This window comes from Temnothorax americanus, unplaced genomic scaffold (genome assembly GCF_048541705.1).
Source record: "Temnothorax americanus isolate GAGA-0224 unplaced genomic scaffold, ASM4854170v1 Scaffold3, whole genome shotgun sequence".
Taxonomy (NCBI): Eukaryota; Metazoa; Arthropoda; class Insecta; order Hymenoptera; family Formicidae; genus Temnothorax; species Temnothorax americanus.
In genome coordinates, this window is record NW_027509442.1 from 4,686,524 (window position 1) to 4,712,047 (window position 25,524).

General features: G+C 36.7%; 1 protein-coding gene and 1 long non-coding RNA gene across 5 annotated transcripts in view; one reads left to right on the forward strand and one right to left on the reverse strand.

Annotated features, from left to right (window-relative positions):
* Window positions 1–25,524, reverse strand: part of LOC143900123 (uncharacterized) — a 140,593-nt gene that overhangs the window by 74,740 nt on the left and 40,329 nt on the right. The gene's annotated exons all lie outside the window — the stretch shown is intronic.
* LOC143900109 (1-phosphatidylinositol 4,5-bisphosphate phosphodiesterase epsilon-1) overlaps window positions 1–25,524 on the forward strand; it is a 118,014-nt gene that overhangs the window by 60,564 nt on the left and 31,926 nt on the right. For all 4 annotated transcript variants that reach the window (XM_077411092.1, XM_077411091.1, XM_077411093.1 and 1 more), the window contains 4 exons: window positions 578–654; window positions 19,217–19,527; window positions 23,303–23,637; window positions 24,857–25,002. In XM_077411092.1, coding sequence (XP_077267218.1) covers window positions 24,980–25,002 — 23 coding nt within the window. In that variant the 5' untranslated portion in view covers window positions 578–654; window positions 19,217–19,527; window positions 23,303–23,637; window positions 24,857–24,979. The remainder of the gene's footprint in view (window positions 1–577; window positions 655–19,216; window positions 19,528–23,302; window positions 23,638–24,856; window positions 25,003–25,524) is intronic.

Sequence of the window (25,524 nt, forward strand, 5' to 3'; positions counted from 1 at the left end):
GCGGACGCAAACTTAATCCGAGATCCACGAGATTTTTAAAAACCGTGCGATCAATATATCACGTCGCATGTCGAATTGTCGAGCAGCCCGCCGTCATTTTTCACCTCTTGCAAAAGCGACGGGCACGTGAATGTAAATCGCTTTCGTCACATTTACCATCCGTATCTCTTCGCGTTCGCGCCGTCGAACGATCTTCTCGTACACAGCGAAGAAAAGAAAAGAAAAAAGAAAACGTCCCCCGATAAGAATGTCGATGCTTGTAAAATATACAGTCGCCGATTGAGACTCGCTGAACCTGTCAAGAAAACCTCCTGAAAAATATAGAATATTCTCCATACCGACTTATTTAGATATACCGTCTCTTATATCCACTCTGGGTCGTTTTTTTTTTCGGCAAATTTGAGAGGTACCATTATAGCGTGATGTCGTCCAAACACGAACACCTGGATATCTAAATGATTAAAATTGTTCCTTGAAGACTTTATCGCTCATCATGTTTTGACTTTATCGCACCAATTAAATTAAGCTATCATTAACGTGATCAACATTGACCAATTCGGTCTTTTTTTTGTTACAGCGTGATGCCTGTCTGGATAAAGTTTATCAGTATTGAACAACGCGACCATCTTCGATGGACTTCGTAAAGTTTAGAATGTAAGTAATGTTTCATGAACTGTTTTCTCTTCTTTGTATATGTGGATTTTTACGAGTAGTCAGTAGAGAGTAGTGTTATGTTAATTAACAATAAAATCAGCAATCTCCATAGAACGTATAAGTTAATTCGAAAAACGTTTGCGAAAAATTTCAGGCAACAGCATCTCATCAAGAATATATTTTATATTCATTTATATTATGAATATAAATTAAAAAAATTTATATTCTGTTACAAGTAAAAATAAATTTATCGTATTTTTGCAATTATTATGAACTGTAGCTCGACTTGCAATTCATTAATAAATTTATCGACCTTATTTAAATTTTTGAATTTGCTTAAACAGGAATCGTCTCTAAATTAATTACGATAAAAAAGTGAAGTAATTTGCATAAATTAAATTTCTAAAATATAATAAAATAAGGTTTTATTGCACGCTGTGGAATGACAATTAATTTTAATTTTTTAGATTTTTATATACATTTAAAAATTTCATCATAAAATATTTAATATTTGACATTTAAAAGATGCATAAAAAGTAATAAGCTTATATAAATATAAAAATAATCTATTAAACTATGGATTTTGAGAAAGTCTACATAGATTAACATATGACTCTCAGAAGCAAAAAAAAATATTTTTTTTAAACGTCATCAAGTATTAAAATCGGAGAGTTTTCATTCCAGCAATAAAACTTTATTTTATTGTATTTCAGAAACTTGATATATTCTTCAGAAGCCAATATATATATATATATATAATTAACTTCATTTTTGATAAATTTCTTAATCTTATATACCAAAACACATATAATTAGATAATATATAATTTCATCAATTTTCTCTACTTTATTTTTGTGCCGTTATTCATTTTGCTCCTGAAAGCCAATCTTAATTAATATCCGTCCATATAATTGTCATTTCCCGATATTCTGCAGTGATAAGTACCTTAACGTAACTTTATCTTGTTCGATTCGGCTGTCGTCTTTTCACAACGATATCTAGCAGCGACGTATGTTATCAACTCGCTTGGTAAAGCAAACAAAAATGTGATTTTGGTATATACTCGACGGCTATACGGGCGGTAAATCACGTATCGTGGTTGTCGATGTGCTTCCTCCGCTTCTGCCTAATCTAATCTACATGTTTGCTCGATAGTCTCACGCACGCGTACCCTCTCGTCACATTTTCACCATCATTTCGTCGCGTGCTTTTCACTGCGACAAAACTACGGCGATTTCCAAAGGTGATAATACCTTTCATCTAAGTTTGCCGTCGCGAACCGCTCTATATTTCTCGGGTTTCCGCATTCTCTCTCTGAAACTCGTAAGAGGAAGTTTTCGCAGTCATTTTGCGTCTTATCGAAGGCAAGAATGGCGAAACGTCATTCCGCCCAATACGAAACTTTTTATTTTTTTTCACTGACATTTTCGCGACCACGACGAGCCGACGGCGACGGTCGCGTCGCGTAGCAACCTCTAAAAAGTTAAAGAGAAGTTTTAAGCGGTGCTTTTGCCCGTTTCGCCGCCCTCGTGCCCGACATGCTGCGATCACTAATTTTTACAAGTCTCTCCCGCAAAGAAATAAAGTTGAACGACTTTAATTAGCTGTTTGTATAATGCCGCAGTGAAATAACGAGGCGACACGATGAGCTGATAAAACTACAATTATAAAAGAATATTTTAAGAGATAAACGCGCGAGGGACGAGCTTAATATACCTTACAACATATAGTGAATTCGATTATCGTTACTCCTTTTTCCGTCCTTTTCACCGTGAATAACGAGAATGGTTTTTTGTTCTTCTATATAAATTCTTCAAACAATACGTGCCGAAAGGGAGAGCACGTGGGAGGATAAAATTTATATCGCGACACGAGCAGGCGATGCAGAATGTAAAGTACAGGTTTACGTGCTGGTCTCGCTACTAATCATTGGCCAAAGGAAAAAAGTTATCCGTGGAACAAATATATGGAACAAATATTATTGGACGGGGAAAAAAGGATTTCCATTTTCCATTCGTTGTGCGCTAATTGTAAGATAATAAATAGAAGAAGCATTTTATAATAAATTAAGAGTAATATTTCGAGATAAAAACAATCGTAAAAGTGTTATTAAGTGGAAAGATCGAATACAATATGTATCTAAGGAAAGAACAAAGAGTGCAAATGTCCATAAAGATTTAATCGCTCAGAAAGAGCGTAAGAGTTAAACTTTGCTCAAGTTACATAATCCATTAAAATAATCCAACAGGTATTAGTGCAATGTAACTCAATCTAACACAGTATACCACGTTTAAATCGCAAAATTTTCGGATGCGCATTAAGTCAGGGGTATTTATTATTATTTTGTCGAAAGACTGTTATTTGATACAAGAGAAATTGGACAAATAAAGATACGACAAATCCCTTGAAACAACCTGAGTTGAAAGCAGCGCGCATGTCGGCGCGGCGTAAGTCCTCTCTCAATCCTCATTTGGCGAAGAGAAAGAACTTCAAAGAGATTAACTCTTAATTATTATCTTTACGAAGAATATAATTATTACTTTATTGCAAACCTACTTTAATTCTTATTAAGTAATTTGCAACAAAAGAAAAGTTACTCAATATTTATAATCATGATATACATTTTCCAAATATCGTTCTTCCGCATTGTGATACTTGCCGTTGTTAACGATAGCGAAATATGAAACATTTCTCTTTGCTATTCCAATGATTTGCTAACTTACTAGAAGTTAATTCGTTGCTTGCCATCTTTCCCACGCGCGGTTCTAGCTTCTCTTCTAATTATTGTACAGTAAACAAATTCGAATTACCCCTAAACGACGAGCACTAATTCGAAGTTGGAAGGTACACGCTAAGACGGCTAAAAAGTTTAATTACACCGTTTGTCACAGTAGAAAATAGGTTGTTTACGTAAAGACAAACGAGATAGACGTCGATCATTATTACACTCTGCGTTGTAAGTACGTTATGTTTACACTTATTATTCCGCTCTCTGCGTTGTATTTGCGTGGATTTCGCCCTCGAAACACGAGTTACCTACGATTTGCCGGCTGTCTCGAATAAGACGAACTTTTATCGTTCCGTGAGCAATTTCATTTAATAAATAAACGTGTCATCAATCATTCATTTGGCTTTATCGCACACATGTAAATTGAGCGTGGGTATTATGCGCTCGCTTTTTTTCTCATCAGTGTTCGCAGTTCGTATTATCAATCGATTCGTAAATTAGCGGGAAAGGAAGAGCGTGATATATCCCGGCTTGACTAATGTCGCACATTTCTCAATCGAGAACGAAATTGCAACTCGTGTAAAATCACTCATCAGTTACCGAAATAAAAGCGTAGGACAGAATTTATTACGCAGCCCACATGACCGACGCTCCGAGCACACGTGATACGCTCGCCATCAATTTTTATTATTTTTTCAACGACGTAAAGCAGGAAACTCCCTCTCCTATATACGTGTAACAAACATATGTATATTTTTTAATTTTTATAAAGTTCAAAATGCAATAAACACTTTCATGTATTTCGCATTTGCCTTCGGCAAAAATTTCGTATACAAATTTTTAGTTTTATTGAGTCAATCAATACAAACGCGATTAAACAATATTTGCGACGAAGGATCGTCAATCTTGTTCGAGTTTTTAAACGAACTATGCGTCAGCGGGATATCCAATTTCGCGTTTAACTCTGTCAAAATTGTACAGATCATGATCGCCCATTAAATCTCCACTGACGAGAGAGTAATCGATTTGAAATTCATCAAAAAAGTTATGGCTGAAGGAACACATGGAAAATCTGGGTCATTCCGTATGTGCCGCTTGAACGTGCAGGAAACGCGCCCAGCACGGCCTTCAATTTCCAACTCTTTAAACGCTGTTAAATCTAGCAAAGACAAAATCTTAATTGAAGCGACATTAAATGCTCCGCGTGCATATTATAGAGTTGATGATTCCGGATTACTTTTATTAATGAAAGCGCCGACGCTTCTGCATCTTCAATTTTCCGCTGTCGGTAACATACGCGCAATAAATGACTTTCATTTTTATTTCTCATGGCAAGAATCAGCGCGGCATCGCATGTGCAACTTGTCGGGATAACTCTTGGAGATTACCCGTCGATTAATCAGTCGTGATTAGTACGAATGATCGGGTAATATTTACGATGCCGATGCAGGTCTCGGGTATTGTCGTGGGAAGGAGTGGAAAAAAGTACGCCGTGGCAGACGGGCGCCAGGCAGGGTTTAGAGACTGTGCCAGTCATTCTTGCTTTCGTTTTTACGCGTGATGCTGCGCGTTCTCTCATGAAACTTGCCTTAGGTTTGCTGCAAGAAGACAGTCAGGAGAAAATGGCACACAGCAAGCGCATTGAGCTTCCTAAACGCGAGCACGCGAATAGCCGTGCTGCGGTCCAATTGACACGCACAAAACCCATTTAACAGACGGTGGAAACGTCACTACGTCGGGATTAGTAACACATGACGTATCCACACGGTTGCCTTGTCGAGGAATTAAGCTGACGAACATCTCTGTACATTATCCTGATCAAATAACCAGATTATCAATCCTCGCTCGAGATGATTATTAGAAAGACTTCGTCGCGAGTCTCTTCGCTGTCAACGAAATTCGAGAATCTGGACAGCGTCCCGGAGAGAGTTTTTTTTTCTTACGATTGCTGGCGATAAGACGTGATGAACGTCTCTAGTCCATTTCTATCAATGCAGGTAAATTTTAAAGAGGATGGTTTAACTTATCTTTCATCTTTTCCTGATTCTAAGAGTTGGAAGAAGATAGAAAGTAAGTTAAACCGAGATTTAAAGTTAATCTACATTGGTAGAAGTAGACATTTATGGCGCGTCAAAGCCGAGATAAATCGTTGCGGACCGCGCGTTTACTCGAGTTTTGATTAAGTACACATTTGAAGGAAATGCGAGAAAAAAATTGCGTCGCGGCTTCTCAGGATTTTTGTGTTTGCCGCAAAGAAACCAGAAAGACGAAGGTTGAGACGGGGGCATCGTGTTCTCTCAATCTCGAAAATCTCGACTGTGTTCCTGATGTCGACATTCTCGCGATAGATGCCTATGCGACTTCGCAGCTTCGCAATTCGGCCGAATAGCAAGAGTCGGACACGCTTGGCCAACGCTCGCGTGGGCCGCACACACGTGACATCGATCTGAGGACTTCCCGAGTCCCGACCTGGGCGTGGTCCCGCAAAACGGGAATAAAGGACTGCGATCGTTCATCTACCGGCGTTTAACGCGGACGTTACAGAGCGGAAACCATCATTTTTTTAGCGCTACAGTAAATCATTCTTTATATGAGTAAACTTTATAACCCGATCACACAAGTACAGTTATATAGTGATTAGCATTTTATTCCGACGTCTCGTATCTGCTTATGAATTACTCCACGAGTCATTTAAGTAGATAACTGTCTCAAAAGTAATTCTAATTTATAATTAGTATCTATTACGTGTGTGTAAGATAAAATTGACCCTAAAAGATAAATTTTTAGATGTTGTAAAACATAAAAGAAGACATGTCGAATAGATTCTTTAAATTATATGTTAATAATTAAAATATTATAAATTATACGTGCTTATGTGTAACATAAATATGTATTTACAATATTTTAGGATTTTAAAATTAAAAACGTGAATAATCATAATATGATATATGATATAGAATTAACGTCTATGCGCTGAAAATGAATCGCAAAATCCTAAATTAATCCAATGACAAATTCATAAATTAGTTTACAGAAAAAACATAGCTTTTTTAATTACTGTCTGTTCGTTTGTAAAATAGGGACATGACACGCAATAAGCGCCGTGACAGATCGCTGCAATTAAAAATCACACTTTTTATCGGAATTGTCGGAAATCTCTGCGGAAAATTCTCAATTTCCGAACACGCAAACCGTGTATGTTTTCTGTGTATCGATACCAGATTTGTTTGACACGAGCGCGAAAAATTCGTGCAAAAATCTTGATTTTTTAAATATTTTTCAATACCGAGAGAGACGGTGAATATCCGGCTTGTAATTTCCGCAAGAAACGGAAGCCCACTATATTTACCGCATGTTTTAATGCGCGGACAGGAGTTATATTCACTAATTTAACCGACAAACGGCTCACGCCGCGCAGGAAATTAAACTTTTCCTTCCATAACTAATTTTCCGCCAGGTTTGCGCCACGAAATATTTTCGACGCCAGATTATGGTCAGGGATATTAGCTCACTCTTCCTCCTTCTCCGCCCCCCCCCCTCTTCCTCTCTCTCTCTCTCTCTCTCTCTCTCTCTCTCTCTCTCTCTCTCTCTCTTCTTTCTCGCACTTTCCACATTCACCGATACGTTAATTATGCCGCATAATGCTTGTTGGCTCGCCGCGAAAGTTTGCCGAATATTTTACGACGCGTGCGGAGTTATAATAACTACACCAAAATATTACCTATTACCAGCGTATTCATTGTCGCTGCCACAGTACCGTAGGGAAATAAATTTGTTTAGCTACGTGCATAAATTGACACGAAACAGGCAAATTAAATTAATAATTTACGATGTTTCTGTAGAATTCAGACGGGAACTAGAAACTAATTTCACCAAGGAGGATCATTATTTCACTGGATGACCTTATCTAATGGATGACCGGTACTTGCGAAATAATTAATTATTGACAACTATAATGTGCAAACTGTAATAGAGTCTGTCCCATCGAGTATGTCCGCCTAAGCACCTGCTTGGAAAATTGTGGTTCCCATAAGCGACGTTCCAATCTTTCTCAAGCGCGCGCTGAAGAAAAAGAAGGTCCGCTAAATAATCGCTTATATGCGCGGCTAAGCAAGTTTTTCGCATGCAATTTATTTAGACAGCCAATGTGGGCGGGAGCAATTTTACGATAAAATATAACCTTTACTTCTTTAGGGGAAATATCTTGGCTCATTACGGTAAATTCTCTCGTGGATAAGAAAAAGCGATTCGAACTACGAGCGATAGCGAAAATCGGGTATTCCGAATTACATATATAAATTTTATAAAACTTCCATTACTAAAGAGTGTGCTCTCCTAATCTTACGTACAAGGTAAAATTAATATTTTATTGCAAAGTTTATAAACCGATCGTACGTAACAAAACAAAGACGATATAGATAATAAACAACTCCCACATTAAGGCATCAAGGGAGCAGTCCACTGCCGTTTAATTAATCTTCACGCAGCGTCGTCGAAGCAAAGCGGAAAGCTCGATCCCGTGCTTAATTAAGGTGTCTAAGCGCCGCGTAACACCAGACGCATTTCAATGAGCATCCGCAGACAAGTGCCTTAGAAGCGTCGAATTTGACCCATTATACAAACCGATGGGTCAAGTATCGTTTTAATGCGATGCATTAATACGCATTATGCAGCATATAAAAGAATCGACCTTACAAATAATTTTTAAAACAATTTTTTTAACTATATCAAGCACTATAAGCTTTAAGCAAAATAAAAGTATCAAAGGGAAGATTTAAAGTTGCGTGTTGCGAATTGATGCTATGATCTGCAATTGACAAAATAATTCTGTATAATACACGAAAGGGGGTCGATAGCCTAAGATGGCCATTACAATTTGGAATGCATACCGGTTATTTTCAATATATTAATCAATCTATTTATTATGGAAAATTCATATATTGTAAAATATATTTAAAAAACTGCGACAAATGATTACTTTTTTTAATAAACTCTAAGAAAAAATATTTAGTTTGTCAAAGAATTTGCTCTCGACATTTATATCGAGAATTTGGAAATGCTTCGGAATAAATGTATAAGAGATTGTATACGTAGTAGAAAAGAATAAAAGGAAAGTAGAGAGAAGCGATAGTGGAAAAATTTTCGGCATCGCCGCTTGCGCGGTTGAAGTTTCCGGTGTGCACTCAGAGTGAAAGAAAAACATCGAGATGCTTTATCCCGAATTGGTTTGCGTCATTTGTCTTCGTTAATCGAGTGACCTCAACCGACGAGTTTCCGAAAACAATGAAAAATCGGTATCGTTTCTCACCGAGAAAGCTCCAAGTCGTCACGTAGACTCATCTTCGAATAGCTAAAGCTTCTTGAGAGATTTCTTTGTGTGGTTAAACCTTGACCTTTCGACTTCACGTGAAGTCTGTATATCCCCCATGTCCCAAAAGATGTTGCGCTAATGATCGAGGTCGAGTACGAGCGGAGCGTTTAGACGTATTCATTAAGCGCGATCATCAGCGACGCGCGGAATATCTAAATTATCGCACTACCGCATTAATTTATGACACATTGAAATTGCGTTCTCGGTCTGAAAATTATTTACTTCCGAGTTAGCGCCGTTAAAATGACGGATATTCACAAACAAATGATTTCAAGACAAATTCTCAGCTTCGAAAGTTTAAATCGATAATACGATATCATTCCGTCAATCGCGAGAGCTTTATACTAAATGAAGCGGAAATGCGGGAAACATTACTCCCCGTTGTGGCCTCATTTACACGCATATTTCCCTGAATGTATACGCCAGATATCGGATGAACGAGCGGATGGCTTAATGGAGTTTGACCGTTGATAACGACGCGACGGGAGAGCCCGGAGTAATAACGTTGATAACGCCGTTCGTCGCTGAAAAGCTATACCGAAAAGCTGTACACGCGCATACATATTGTACCATTGCGCACATCGCGTTTATTTGTCACACTTGTTCGAGTTTGCGCTCGTGTATATTTGCATATGGATCTCGGCGGATATACATATTTACTTGCACGTGCGTGCACATGGATATATACGTCAAGCACTCTCACATTTTACGTGTGCACGCATAAACTTCCGAAGAGCGCACATCTGACCATCCAATAATTCTTCGACAGCCTTCTTATTCCTCCATCCAGTCACTCGAGATCAGTATTAAGAAGCTTCATATAACACGATTATATAACGACAAAACACGATTTAAAAAGTTTATAACAATTATCACATGTGGAAATCAGAATACCATTATGTTTTGGATTTTGCCATAACAAAATATTTAATTTATTGCAAACTAAATAAAATTTTGTTACTATAAATTCTAAAAAATATATATATATTTATTTTATTTTTTTTATATAAAAAAAGCTTTCTTTCTTTCAATTTTAGGTATAGAAAAGTCCCCTATTATGAGATAGGTTTCTAATATCCGATAGCGAGGTTTCTGCTAAACTAATAGGTTCTATCTGTTGGTTCCATCATAAACTTATTGTCCTTAGAGTAAAACCTGTTTAGTGGAAAATTCATCATTCGATCGTGCGTGTGCACTCGCCTACTACATTTTTCAATTCTGCACATAAATTTCCGACAATAATCATGCAAAATATATGTGGTATCTCACAATATAGGGGATTTTCCTCTATTAATAATTTATTTGACTTTGCCAATTTTTTCATCATTCTTTTCTCTTAAGAGTAAGTAAATAAAAGAGGAAAAATGGAGCACTTGACACACTTATTCGTTCTTCTTTACAGAAAGGTCTTCGTACAAAACTTTTCGTGGACATGTCCGAAATCCTTTGTTTTTCGTATACCAATTGTTGCGAAGAGAAACGCGCAGGTCAGTATCCCGCATCCGCGGGACTTAAATCCCCAAGACTTAAACTTTTTCCAAAGTGCAATCTTTCTCGTATACACGCCGGAAAACTTTCCGAGACGGACTCGTAGAAAAAATATTGCGCGGAACGAAGTTCTCGCGGCTGGATATCGTCCCTGCGAAAGCTCGTTTTTCCGGCAATTTGCATGATTTGGGTTTTTCCAGGCGCCTCGATCGCGCAAATCGTACCATCCGCACCGTTAACGCGCCTCTTGCACATTTTGCCTATTCGTCTTCTTTTTTCTTTGTTTTTTCTTTTTAATACTTTGTACGTGCGGGGTCGCGTGTATGTTTAAGCGTGCTGTAGCGCACAGGAAACCCTCTCTGGTATCAACGGCACACTTATAGCCGCTATCCTATCGACCGCCCCACATATTACACCTTCACATACTTCCTCCTACCCTATTCTCCTCGTTCCTCATCCCCTGTATCAAACTGCAGCCAATTGGACCCCCGTAGCCAAAGTCGCACGGGCGCGCACGCGCGCTTTCCTATTTTTTCATCGTAATTTTCGTTAGAAGACACAAGAAACTTTAAACCGCCAGGATAAATAAACGATGAAATTCTCGGATCTGTTTATTAAAAGAATAAGCGTGTGTGAATTTGCTAGATTTATTTTCTAAGCTCCACTAGAATAAATTTTTTCGAATTACAAAAATTATTTTTATCCCTCTATTTATTTTATTCTAAAAAACTGTTTCTATGCCACATGTTCGTTAAGTTGAAATTTTTACTCAATACTTTTATAGAATGTATAAAATCTTGTGTATGGGTCATTGCGTGTAATTTCTAAACTTTTAATTATATACATATCTGTCAAAACAAAGGAAAAAACACATTATAATTGTTGCAGTATAGATTAAAATATTTATAAATATTGTAAACAGACATGCAGGTCGTCGTATTTGCCAATGCATACTTCGTTACACATATTGCAAACATTTTTGCTTATACAAGTAATGATTTAGGAATTTAGATACACAAATTAAACGTGTTGTGTTATTTTATCTAATGGTTTCTTAAACGCAAGAGCTCTTATAACAATCAAAAGGGCATTCACGAACTGCCAATAGTCTATCTACATATCTATTAGTATATTTTTCTCAATTTCCTGTACGATTTTTCTTCCTGTAAGGTATTTTTCAATAATTTTCTGAATATTTTTTCCCGCTTGTGTTTGCGTTTACATAATGCTGCGAAACAAAAGACGAATGAATAATGGTTTTCCCCGAGAGTCACCTGGCTTCGCAATACCATAATGAAATATGCATGCAAACAGCTATTTGCACATTAGAACGGCTCCTATTATCTTCATAACGGCAATAATGAGACACACATGTTACGTCTAACGAATATCGTATCGTACAGAAAATAATAATGCTCACCGTTCGCTTTCTGCGACGAGAAATTCACCAATCGGATATGGTAAATTTTATTGTCCAATACTCCAATCGATGGCTATATTTATAATTTGTATCATTAGTTATTACAACATCAGTGTCCCGGTTGAGAATATTTCGATGAGAGAACACAGTTCGTTGATTATATTATATATAATCTAATAATCCATAATAGGCTAACCGATGAAATAGCTAGACGAATGGTAGCTATAAACAAAAAAAATAAACAATAATACGTCTATGTGTTCAATACATTCCCGTTCAATCAAACATCTTCCTGATTGAAACATCGCTTGTTGTTTATCGAATGTCGCGTCGTTGCCATCATTTTACTTGTTTTTCTTTCCGCGCTTATCGGTTTGGCCGTTTTCCCGATTTCGTTACAGTCGCTGTACGAATTACGAACGTATAACATTGCTACAAATGCTAGAACAATTTAATTATTTACAAAGAAACAATTCTGTTCCGTTCCACACAAAATGTCTCAAAGATTGTATGCTTTTATATAAAACCATCGATTTAAGATTATTAATTAATATATGATTATGACAAACTTATTGCTATAAACAATTCTTTTAAATATAACTTTTTGGATATGAATAATGTATAGAATTACATAGAATGGTTGATTATCTTTTTATCCTACATTAAAATGTATATGAGAAGATACAATATTGAAAAAATTATTTTGATACATTACATATAGCCTCTTCAGTAATTCAAGTTATTTAAAAAAATTAACTTAGTAAATGTTTCTAAATAAAATGTATATCTATTATTTTATTTATGTATATATCGATTGCCGTTGCCGAGGTATAAAATTCAATATCGTAGTCGTGACGTATAACATACAAGATTATTAAAAACTGTTTAAATTAAAAAAGCATAAATGTGTTAATAATTACTCAATTTTATAACTTCAATTTTTTATTGTATATTTTTTTTAAATAAAATTTTTTATGAACAAGTTTTATTTTTTTTACACTGTTTACTTACTTTTTTATAAAAAAATATTTTCTTACACAATAAATGATAACCCTACATATTTATTCTGAAACATGCGCGATATTTTCTTTTTAATTGTTTAAAAACTGAAAATTTCAAGATGCTTAAAAATTAAAAACTTTTAAATTGTATTTTATTCCGATTGCACAAGAATTTTTGCATATATTTTGCAGTGAATATTTCAAACCTTTGTTGAAAATCTGTATATGATAAAACTATAATCTAGATAAAAAGCATTAATTTTTATTGAAATTTTTTTTGAAAAGCATGTTATTTCTGCATTTAATTGCCCGATTCGTAATAAATAATACCCGTTTGCTTTTGATTAAATTTATAAATAATCGATTCACTCTATTCCGAAATACATTTCTTCTCTTTGCTATTCTTCCAGTTCCATGAGCAGGAAAATATTTCTTCCACTCCGCCTATTTGACTTGTACATTTATTTAAGGAACACGAGGATATTTTCCTATATCGAACCTTTTCGACGTATAACCAAGTTCTTTGCGAGATTTCTGAGTTTTTAACAATGTTTATATATGTCCTAGCTACACAAACCAATAAATCTGGAAATAATCGAATTAAGATTCCGCGCCAGAGATAGTCACGCCAATATTTAACTTATCCCCAGAAAATTTATAATTGCATGTAATTGTCAATATTACACATATTTATCTGTTATTTAAATTTATTTTTAAAAATATATAATTTAAATTTAAATTACAAAAAATTTATATTTTATTTATATTAACCCTCAAATTTTTTTTTTTTATTAGCAAGTTATTTTAATATTATTATTTTATCATATATATATATATATATATATATATATACACACATATATGCAGTTCTTCTTTTTATATGTAAGATACCATAACAATCTTTTATTTAAGAGAGTATCTTCCTACATTTTTAATATATACAATAAATTCTCTATCTAAAACTTTTGAATTATTGAAATCTTTCTTTTGGGGAATCTGTCCATCGCCGAAAATCAACTTAACGATGATATAGAATGACATCTGTATAACCTCACCGAAACAAACTTTGTAACGGGCGACACGACTGTTCTTCTCAGCGAATATTTTTCCTCGCCTTTACTACTTTCATGTGAATATATCGGACGTTTTCTCGTAAGTGGAGGAAAAAAGCACTCTGATGAAATTCGGCCGCGATTTTGTAAGAGCTTCCATTTCTAGCGAGAGTGACGATGAGAGTGTGACTATAGAAATGTGATATATTTTATGCAAAACGACAAATTAATTTGAAAAAAGCCGTGACGACATTTTTAAAACCATTGTCGGCCATTGTGAGCATTACCTTGTGTTGAAACATAAGTGAGGAAATATACTTAATTCTCGTACGAAATACTCGGTTTAAGAACTAAATAATCGGATTTTTGCAATATTAGAAATTGCAAATGAAAAAATATTTGTTTGCTAAATAACATTTACAAATAATAATTGCATATTTTACACAAATAACATTATTTATATCCATATAGACACTCTTGTCGTCCTTCACTGAAAAGTCAAAAAGTATCGAAACTAACCGCAAAAACATTAATTATTAGTTCATCAAAAGTTCACTTCAATAACAATACGAATGCTACCCCAGGTCTAATAAAGCTCAAAAGTTTCTGAATGTTCTTCAGATTCGCCAACTTTCTTACGTAGAGAACGACGGTTTCATAAAATCTGACGCGGAAAAATAGAACGATGCACAGCGCAAACGAGATAAACTTCTTTTGGTGCGAAACAAGCTTAAACAAGCTGCTGTAAATTTTATCCCCGCATCCTCGTACGTAACAAGTGCCCGCGCGAACGGTGACGTCGAAATACCGCCCCAGAAATCAGCATTTCCCTTAATTAAAAACTGCGGAAGTTTTATTTCGACTTTTACTAGCATTCTGAAATGTTTATAGCTTGCGATATCAATACAGTTGTCTGTAATTATCTTCTTACAATTCATTCTTTCCATCATGATTGATATTCATGTAGGTTACTTCTTGTCGTCAATTACTTTTACCAAAAATGTTCTAAGCTACCAAGTATATTTTCAATAATCATCGAATTTCTTCTTTTCAAATATTAGACTATAAGTTAAAAAGATTTTAGTTTATTAAATATCGATTTGTCATTATTTTTTGCATCATTAATTTTTATCCAAAAATTAAAGAATTTGGACAAAATAGACTTCAAAGAGACATATGGTAAAAAAAAGATTCCGATTCTCTCCAATTAATTTTAAAAGTATATACGTAAATCTTTTTTATTTAATTTATATCAAAAATATATAAGTTAAAAATTACAAGAGCGTGAGAGATTTCTAGTTTTTATAACTTTTATTTCAGGAGCCAAGTGATTTTAAACTAATTCGTTGGAGAGAATACTGATTAGCAAAACAATTTGTACATTTATCGCAGTGTTGAAGATACAATTTGACAAAACAACATTGTCTAGTAAGTGCAAACTTAGGAATCGCTCTCTGCGAATAGACTTTCTAATGTGTCACGTGAAATGTTACAACCTACGTTCTATATATTGCGTGCACTTTTGCTCTTGCACTACTAAATGTGTGTTACATTAATATATTTTGAATATATTCTGAGCCTCTTTTTGTTTTATGTCTCTGTGAAAATAAAATACAATTTCTGGCAGTATTGCAAGCGAATTATTCTCTCACAAAATTACTATATAATAAAGATGCAACAACAGAAATCATGAAACTGTTAAATTGCGATTATTTTAAAATAATATATCACTGCATGTTGTGCATTTCCGATCTTTATAATAAATGTAAATAAACTTCTAACTTCAAATTATAATTTTAACTTCTCTTCCCTATAGTGTGTCTTAACTATATAATTACATTCACATAACATCGTTCTTAAAAAAAAAAAAATAAGAAAGATAAAAGAAAAATAAGCAGACTTTTATGCACTTTTATGCACATTCAAAATTTAATTATGTTTTAACACATTTTAATAATAACTAAGTATAAGATATTAAAACATAAATAAATACAACAGATCCTCATATACATATAACGCGGGTTTATATATAACACGGATTCGTACAACACAGAAAAGTTTTAATATTTGTTTGTTTTAAAATAAAATAAAAAATATTTTACTTGTTGTACACCTTTAATATTCATTTTACATTTTCTTGAATCTTTAATAAACCCTCGCATCTGTTATAAATATGTGTTTCTATATGCATAATACATAATCCATATATATACGTATAATCTACGTGACTCATATATAACACGGATTTATATAACGCGCAACGCATCCCCCGTGTTATACGAGAGTCTACTGTATTCCTAATCGAGTAATTCATTATCTCATTCCTCTCTCGCTCCTATTATGAAATTTTCATGTGAAAGTTACTTTACTTTTACTGAAATATATTTCCTAAACTAATCTCCAACTTTTCCCATATCTCATAATTTTTCTCCCGTGATCATATAAGATCATTATCTCGGGCACAAGATTTATGCGCGCGATCAAACGCTTACAATAGGAAATTTCACGAAATTAGTGGTAGACGCTATTCACTGCGCTATAAGCTATACGTGTTCCACACATAGTTACCCAGAAGGCAGAATCAATGTGGAATCTCCGTGATTCATTCGACCCGAATCGATTCAAGGAAGTATCCTCGAGAGCGAAATCGGGAGTTAAACTTCGCTTTGCCGTTACTCGAGCGCATTCACCGTCGATCATTAGCCACGGCTAATAAAGTATTCCTTGCCATACGCTGAGTTTCCGAAGAACCAACAGCAACTCCTGACGGATAATCGTATTGGTGTGCAATGATGAACGCTGTCTCTTCGCTCCTGCGCGACGCATAACTTTCTGCATACAGGATTATTACTCGAGAGAACAAGCAAGAAACGCGCGAGAGACTATACGCGGCCGAATAATGAAGAATTTAAATCCACAAAACGTTTATTTAGCGCACAATTTATGCAATTGAAAAAGGATATAAATTATTCATAAATTTCATGTTTCATAACAATTATGAATTATAAATCAAAAGGCTCACAAGATTAAAAATCAGTCAAAGAGAAAGGAGCATCGAGCCGTAACAAGATATGGAAGTGTTATAAAATTCTGTATTATGATAAATTGACAAACGTTTCGGCCCCTTATGGGAGCATCTTCAGTGTCGAAAACAAGAGTATGTAATTCCGAAATTTGATAATTATTATTTTCGACACTGAAGATGGTCCCATAAGGGGCCGAAACGTTTGTCAATTTATCATAATACAGAATTTTATAACACTTCCATCTTGTTACGGCTCGATGCTCCTTTCTCTATGACTGATTATATATATATATATATATATATATATATATATATATATATATATAATCAGTCAAAGAGAAAGGAGTATATATATATATATATATATATATATATATATACATACTCTTCAAAAATGTAAAACAAATATTTTATCGCGGCCGGCAAGTCAAGCCGATATAAAGATTTAAAACAAATTAAGTGTATCACACCTTTAATCTCATAGCTTATCCTTATATCCCCAGGGCGTGGTGTTATCAAACAATTTATCTGATCTATACACTTAATCATCTTAGTACATGAAGAGTAGGGTCGCAAAATGAAGCCGTCAAGTACGGCTCTTTGAGAGTTCTATCAAACCGAAGTTTAAAGGTGAAACACGCCGGCGCATTCCGCCAGACGACAGCTTGCACAGCTGCAGTCTGCGAAACCGCGCCGCTTTTATAGATTAACGAGCGTCCGCACTTTCGCGAAGTTTCACGTAACACGGTCGCGAAGCGGCAGCGAGTTCGCAGGCGCTTGCGAGCGCGACGCGAATGTTTTACGGTGAATGCGAACACTTGCGGGACGAATTTCTGATTAATTCCGCCGCGACGGATAACGAATGTGCATACCGTGCGGCAACGCTATATGACCAATAATGCTTGAAATACGCCTATCGAATTTAGTTGTTGTTAATGCCGTTTTTCATACGGAATTTTAACTTTTTGCATATCGAACTTGAATAAATTTCAAAATGTATTGGTATATATGTTGAATCGAAGAGCAATCGCTCTTATTCAATTAATTCGTCAGTTCAGAGATACAAATAAAATAATAAAACTAAAACGCGTGAAATATGGCAACAAGTGGGAGACAATATTGAATTTTTTAAACTTGTAATAAATTAACTAATTTCTATATTCGCATTATATAAGTAATTAAAATAAAGTGAAAGAAGTAAGGATACACGATTGTGTGGTTTCTTTGCATTTTATATAAAATAAATTTGAAAAATGTAAAATTGTATGTTGAAATTTACAAGAACTTTAAATCTATTAAAATGTTCATACGTGACACGATACCGTCTTTTTATGTGCACTTAATTAAATAGCAGAAAAGAGAAAATTGAATAAAAACATTCATTAGTCGGCTGCGGGTAGATCGTAAATGTACTTTTATCTCGATAATAGCGTACGCGAATCCCTGCTACTTAGCAACAATACGAATTGGGCTTGAAGCCAGTTCATTTTAACAAAAAACAGGGAACACTCCTACGCCATCTCCTTTCACTACATTTCTTTTTGTTCTTTAGGCTTCTCTTTAGTGGCAGACGTTCGTGACGTCCGGTCTCTGACGCGAAGCATCATTCTTTCAACGTGGTCGTACCGATCTTTTGTTCTTTGACGTAAAACAACACGCAGTGAGAAATAGACATTGCTTCGAGTACAGAGACAATCACTATAGCAACTATCGATTTTTAAAAAGAATTAGAAAATATCTCTATCGAAATATTCAATACAATTATACTTCTATTCTCTAATTCCATTAATTACTTGGATAATTTTCAGTTAATATTTTTTCTAGCAGAAAATGTGTCTAATGAGGAACATCAATATTGATATCTGAATATAAAATATATATATTTGAGATTTTAAATAATTTGTTTACATGTGCTATAAGATATTTTCTCTTTTTTTAATAAATACCCTAAAGAACTGTCTCTAAATCTGAGCAAGATCCCAATTTTCAATCAACAATTCCCAATTTCTAACCAACAATTTTTTCCAACTACTATATAAATATACATAATATAATTATTAAAAAAACCCTAAGATATATAAATATCTTTATCTACGTTTCTCTCGTAAATTGTTTCTCAAGTGTGTCAATGCCGTTTCCAACTACAAATATATTGATTCGCACGAACTACGATAAGAAAGCTGATTAACCGATACTCTCTTAAAAATCCCCGTGATAAATTTACCCATGCAAGTCCGTGAAAAAGAGAATCCTCTCGCTCCTGAGAACGTGCAGAAAGAACGAGACAACGAGACGCATGGTGCACTCGAACGGATTTCGGTGGACTTTAGGTCCTTCGAAGAACTATAAATCGTTCGTTCTCCAATGTCCTTGCTCGAATCGCTCTCTTGGTTCTCCTCTCTTTCTTCCTCTCGATAATAAATCCAAGTCTCTCGACTTTCAAGCCCCTCTTATATATTTTTTCCCCTTTTTCGCAGATCGCGATCAGCGCGTTGCCAGGCCTGAGGAGGAGAACGTCAGGAGACGACGACAACGGAGGAAGCAGCTCGGCGGAGGAGGGCGTGTGAGAAGGGCTTCTCGATTGACTCTACATCGATGGAGCCGTCCTGATGCAGACCGCGGAACTACGCGGGGATCACCCGGCCTGGTCGTCGGACTAATTCCACCGGCGGGCCCCGGCGATTTCACGGAGCAGCGAGCTAGGCCGCTCTCTTATCCCCGTCGACGGCAACGCACCCAGCCACTTCCACTTCCTCCACCCCACGTGGCCGCACCATCACCTGATAAGGTAAGCATTTGTCGAAGCTATGCATTGTCACACACATTTCCAAATTTTACAAACTCGTCGAGTTAGGTACACATTTTTCAATGTTATCTTAAATTGGAAAACATGTTGTATAATTCAAATTTTTATCTCATTGTTAGCAAGCATATAAAAACGTATCGTATTGAAGTATCTTACTATAACTGTAACAATGTAAATGGTTAGGCGCGTAAATTCTGTCCATTTAATAGCGGACAAAGTCACTAAAAGAAGCAAGAACTTCCTTTAGAAGCTTTATGGTTCCTGTACATGTCATATCATATATCATATACGTCAGTCTATATTTGGGATACTGGAATGTTTGTCACACAGAATCGATTCTCCGCGATAGTAGAAGGAATGCAAACATCGTCGGCGAAATAGTATCGTCGGCGGTACAAACTGTTGATAAGGGTACATGTTATAGACTGTGTTTTGTTTACGAAGTTTTCAATGGTACACGCTACGTGAAACTGCAGAAATGTGGACGTTGTATATCGTTAAATTTGACGCGATTGCTTCACAAACAAGATATCGCTGTACGCTGCGATTATGTAGGAGCCGTTTGTGTTCATATGATCTGATATGTTGATTAATCTCTTCATCGGGTTATCGCGCTACTATATCTGATAAGGTGCGCCAATTGACTCCGAACACGCCGGGGTACGCCAGGGTTTAACCGGCGCCGCTCTGTCCACACGCGGTGTGTGTTTGCACGGTGGCTTAAGATCCTTAGCGAACCGTTTGCCCGAAGACGTTGATGGACGAGCGTGTACACGCGGACCCGAGTCCATTCCGCGCGCAATGTATTAACGTGATAATCGCCCTGCATAAGAGCAATGCGCGCAGAAACAAGAACGGTGTATCGCGATATCGGCAATTACTCCGTTTAAGATGCATGCACGCCGCAAACATTGCAACGAGAAATTGCATCCCGTGGGTTAGAAACGTTACGGTAGAGAGAGAGCCGTCCGGCGGCGGCGGCGTCCTACTTATCTCGGTAAGCTTTGCGCCATAAATTCCGCCCGCAGTAATTACGGAATATTTGCGAGACGCACTCGCAAAGGATGCACATTGAATAGTTTTGCTCCTTGATCCTGAAAGAAAGGAGCGAGAGAATGGAGCTCGATGTCGAAATGAAGCGTTACCTTTGAATATTCGGCATTCAAATTTTCTGAAGAGCCAAGATCTCTTTTGACTTGTAACATCCGTTTACGTTACGCGCATCGCGTTCATTATCAATGGGAAATTTCAATGGGACCGTACAGCTTTAGGGGACGCTTTACGCGATGAAAGTCTTTTTCCTCATTTTGTTCGCCGGCACACCGGGCGCAAATTAGCCGCGCGGATATTAGATTCCGCTTACATTCGCGCTTAAACTAACGAGATATCGACGAATGTGAAATTTTGTCCCGTTATGTATTTTCCGTCTCGTACTCCGCGCGATTATATTACCCCAGCTCGCGTTTCAATTTCGCCGAAGGCGTGGTGCTTATACCGAAGCACAACCTGTCGCGAACGAAATTCTTTTTTTAAATTATTTTTCCGAATAACGTGAAAGACAAGCAACTCGAAAAAATGCTTTTCACGCTACACGAGAATAGAAAAACCATGCGGCGATCCGAAAGTATAAGTTTTTCTTCGAGTTTTTCAGTTCAACAAAGTATGCATAGGGGATGCTTGTTATAAGTACAATAAAAATAACTACCAGCGAGACGAGAAAGAGGGGGGAGAAAAAGAATATATAACGCACATGTGCATATTATTCTGCTGCCAGAGGCAAGTACGACGAAGCTCGCAATATTCGAAATACCTCGAATTATTCCGCGGCATCCCACGAATGTCATCCTACGAATGAATGCACTCGCATAATTTTGCGCCGTCTCTAAGCACGCATTATGTCGGTATAACTCGATTCTAACGAGCGAGGCAGCATAATTCTTAATCGTCTCTGAGGGAAACTGAATCAGGTTTAAAAGTTGTTGGCAATTTTTCGGCGCGTACGTTTCTCACCTATAATTTTTGCAGTATCCTGCAAATAGAATGTTTGGTCTCTGATGGAAAAGATATATCATTTATGTCAAGTATACTTACTTCTTTTTTTTTTAGCGATTTTGAGCGATTTAATATTTACTAATAATATGCATCTGCAATTCCTAAACTTTCTAAACTTCGTCGATCACGCAAACGGCGCGTAATGTCTTTTTGGTTTATATTTCACAGTCGTTAGTGCTTCGTGCCGGGTGTCGAAATATAAAATATCGTGAACTGTGTGTTTTTACTTCAGTATCAACCCGCGGCACGGAATTATTCATCAAAGTCCTAAAAGGCGCTTTTATTCGACGATCGCGTTGAATTTCGTGCATCGTTCGCGCCAGCGAAAAAACCATCGCCAAGCTGACCTTTCCACGCGGCAAATGTTAAACGATGGGCAAAAATTGCGCTGTGTTTCTTTCGCAAACTGACACGCTCGAAACGTCAATCGCTGGCGACACGATCGTCAAACGCACGATCGCGAAATATGCTTCGCGCGAAATATAAATTGAGTGAAATGCAACATCATTAATCACCTGTAAACTTCATTTCGGATTTGCGCATATTTAAATCATAATTCGGGCAATTTAATAAATATTGTACTAATATCGAATTCAAATGTAATTGAATATGAAGATTATCATGGTTCATTAAGCACGACCTGATTGCAGCGCGCGTTTTACGTATAAATTTTGATACAATCGTATTGAAAGTAATTACGACGTGTCACGAACAAATAAGAGGAGAGAAAAAATGAATATTTCTGTCAAACATATATTTCTGTAATTGTCAAAGTTAAATTATCAATTTTTGTACTCAGACCTACAAAATTTTTTTGCCTGCACAGATAAATATACAAATACGTTATTAGTTTTTCCATACGATATTAATTAGTCGAAAAATCAAATATATAATCGACAAACAACGCTTTTGCATTTGTCGACAATTAATTCGCAACCGAAGAGTGTATATGTCGAGACATATATTGTTAGGTAATATTTATTACGACTAACATTGTACCTATATGACGCTTTTGATAGAGTACAGTATAATAATGAATACTGTAAATGACTTCGTGTATAAAGGAGTCGCGAAATTACTTTAGAAAAGCTTTTTCGAGCTTTTTAGCAAACGTCTCTTTTTCCATCTTTTACTTCTTTACGCTCCGCTTTTATATTAATTTTTAATATAATATAACTTTTTTCATTTTTCTTGTGATTATCTGTCTTATGGGATATCATTAAATACTGAAATTAAACTTGTAATCCTTTAATAACGCCATTATCATATTAAAGTATCGATTGAGAATTTTTCCTTATTTAAACCTCTTTCTTGATTATAAACCTGTATGAAATACATTACATCGCGTGAGATTAAAAAAAGCTATGCAACGTTAAACACGTATAAATAAAATTTATATAATACATAGAACATAATAATATATTTAATACCAAAACTTTAACAAACTTTAAGAAACTTCAAAGTATATTAAACTTTAACAAACTTCAGGAAACTTTATATAAGGTCTATGTAGAATTTTAATAAACTATAAAATTTTTAATTTTAATATTATTAGGACATGGTAATACGAGTATAATAAAATTGATGATAATAACAATGAAAATACTCATTCTGTCTTTGATAAAGCTGTATTGATTTCACACACACTTCATGTCACATCATGAATATGCAAAGAAGTAAGGGCGCGTTTGATGAACATTTTCAGAGCTGGAGAAGCGGCCGCAGCCGCAGCCGCCTCGGAGCTCTGAGGAGCTGGAGGATCTGCATAAGCTGCTGCACTTCCCCGAGGAGGTGGCGCTCAGGTTGACGGAAAGCGAGTACCAGCTATTCTACCAGGTACCACCGAGCGAGTACCTAAGGCACGTGGAGCAAGATCAGATCGCGTTGCAGAAAACACCTGCCAGGCCACCCCCGTCGCCGAGTCGCAGCTGCAGCAACCCCAGCACCACCAACAGCTCGACCCAAACCGAGGACGAATCGACCTGGCCTGTTGGCACAGTGTACTCCACCGTGCAGATTCTCATCGATCGTTTTAATGAGGTACATTTTTCGACGGCACGCAGATGTGCCTTTTGATTATAAGAAATGCCGCGGAAGAATCCCGTAAACTGTGCCCGTAATCAGCGAAGCGATATTATTATTTTGACACGTAAATAAAAAGAAAAACGGCACTGTGCCACGAGAGTAGTAATAGACGCGAATCAACAATCGCGCGGAGAAAAAGCGCTCTGCGCCAAAAATCCCCCCCCTCGGTCTTCTGCCTCGCGGAAACCCTCATCAGCCGCTTTTAATGAGGTATCCACTTCTCCAGCGGCTTTCCGTACGTTTTCGCCAGACACTTTCACCCACTTCACTCATACACACGTATATACACGTATACATGTATATTTACACGCGTACGGATATCACCTGACCTCGCTTACTCGTTTCCGGCCGTCCCCACTGCCATTTCCCACTCTAAATCCTCGCTCAAGGTTGGAAACGTTGGTTTCTCCATCCCTAAGCTTTCCACGTTGTTCATCTCTTTATCACCGTGCTAAACAAAAACCTCGGAATAGAGAGCCGCTGGAAAATTCTGGACATTTCTCGCGAACAAATGCAATGTTCCGTGACTTCCTTACAACGCGATAACTTCTAATTTCTTATACGATACATAAAAATTACAATAAAGATCACGGACTGAAATTAATGTTTCATTATCGCCAATGATATACTTCGCGCGTGTCATTTTTGCGTCACTAAATATATATGCATTCGCATTTGACAAGTTTTCGGAACTCCAAACTTTCGTTGTCAGAAATTACTCATAATTAATAATAAGCTTGTTTGTACTAACTCGAAAAGATGATGCGCGAATCATTCTGGAATAAATTACGGTGTTATTACAAAAATAAATGCCACATAAATGTAGACTTGTCGGAAACATAGGGGATAGTAGGGTAACTACGGACACGGGGTAAACGCGGACGATACTATTGTAGTATATTAAAGTAGCGATATTCTCCCACTTCTCGTACTCGTATCACTGACAATGAGCGTACATATATCGGACTATCGCTGGTGCGGGAAGTGGGAGAATACTCTAATATACTACAATAGTAATCGTTCGCGTTCGCCCCGTGTTCGCAGTTACCCCACTCTCCCCTGCATTGTGACGACCAGTTCAACGACATCGAAATTCGCGTCCTAGTTGTTGTACGTAAAGTACAGTGGGACACGATGTGCAAATAAGATAATCATTATCATGTTTGTTAATCAGGTAAGCTCATGGGTCACCCACGCGATCAACAGCGGTGCCACGGTAGAAGAACGGCAGGCAGTGCTGTCCTGCCTTCTACGCGTCGCGCTAACCTGTTGGAATACCGGAAACTTTAATTCAGTCATGGAGATAATTGCCGGTTTAAAGTAAGTACCCATAATGTTTGTCGTAAACGTGAATGACGGTGCTAAGTCCCCTACTTAAAGGGTCAATCCTCAAATTGCCGCCTACCACCTCCTGCAACGCACTCGCTTTATTACTGTCCGTAAAGTCAGGCAGCTAAGCCCGCATTGTTTCGGCCAAGTACGAAAGTCGTAATACAATTTCTTGGCCCGGTCGCAAAATTACGAAATCCCATCCATCTTCATTCACCGTAAGCATCTAACCGCGGGGCAAAGTTGCTGTCGGCAGCGATAGATTATTACGAAAGACGACCGCAGCACGCATCCCGTCGGTCTCGAGACTCTCGAGTTTCGATCGGATTAGAGACTTAGCCGCGCTGCCGCCGCGTTGTCGGTCGCGTCGTCGCCGCCGCCTCTGTGTGTACGCGTAACTATAATTTCATATTATATAATTATGTAATCGGCTAATCTCTCGAATTAACATGAATTAGGATTACCAGAGAACTCAAACAAACTGCTCATCACTCTCATTGAACAAGCCAACTG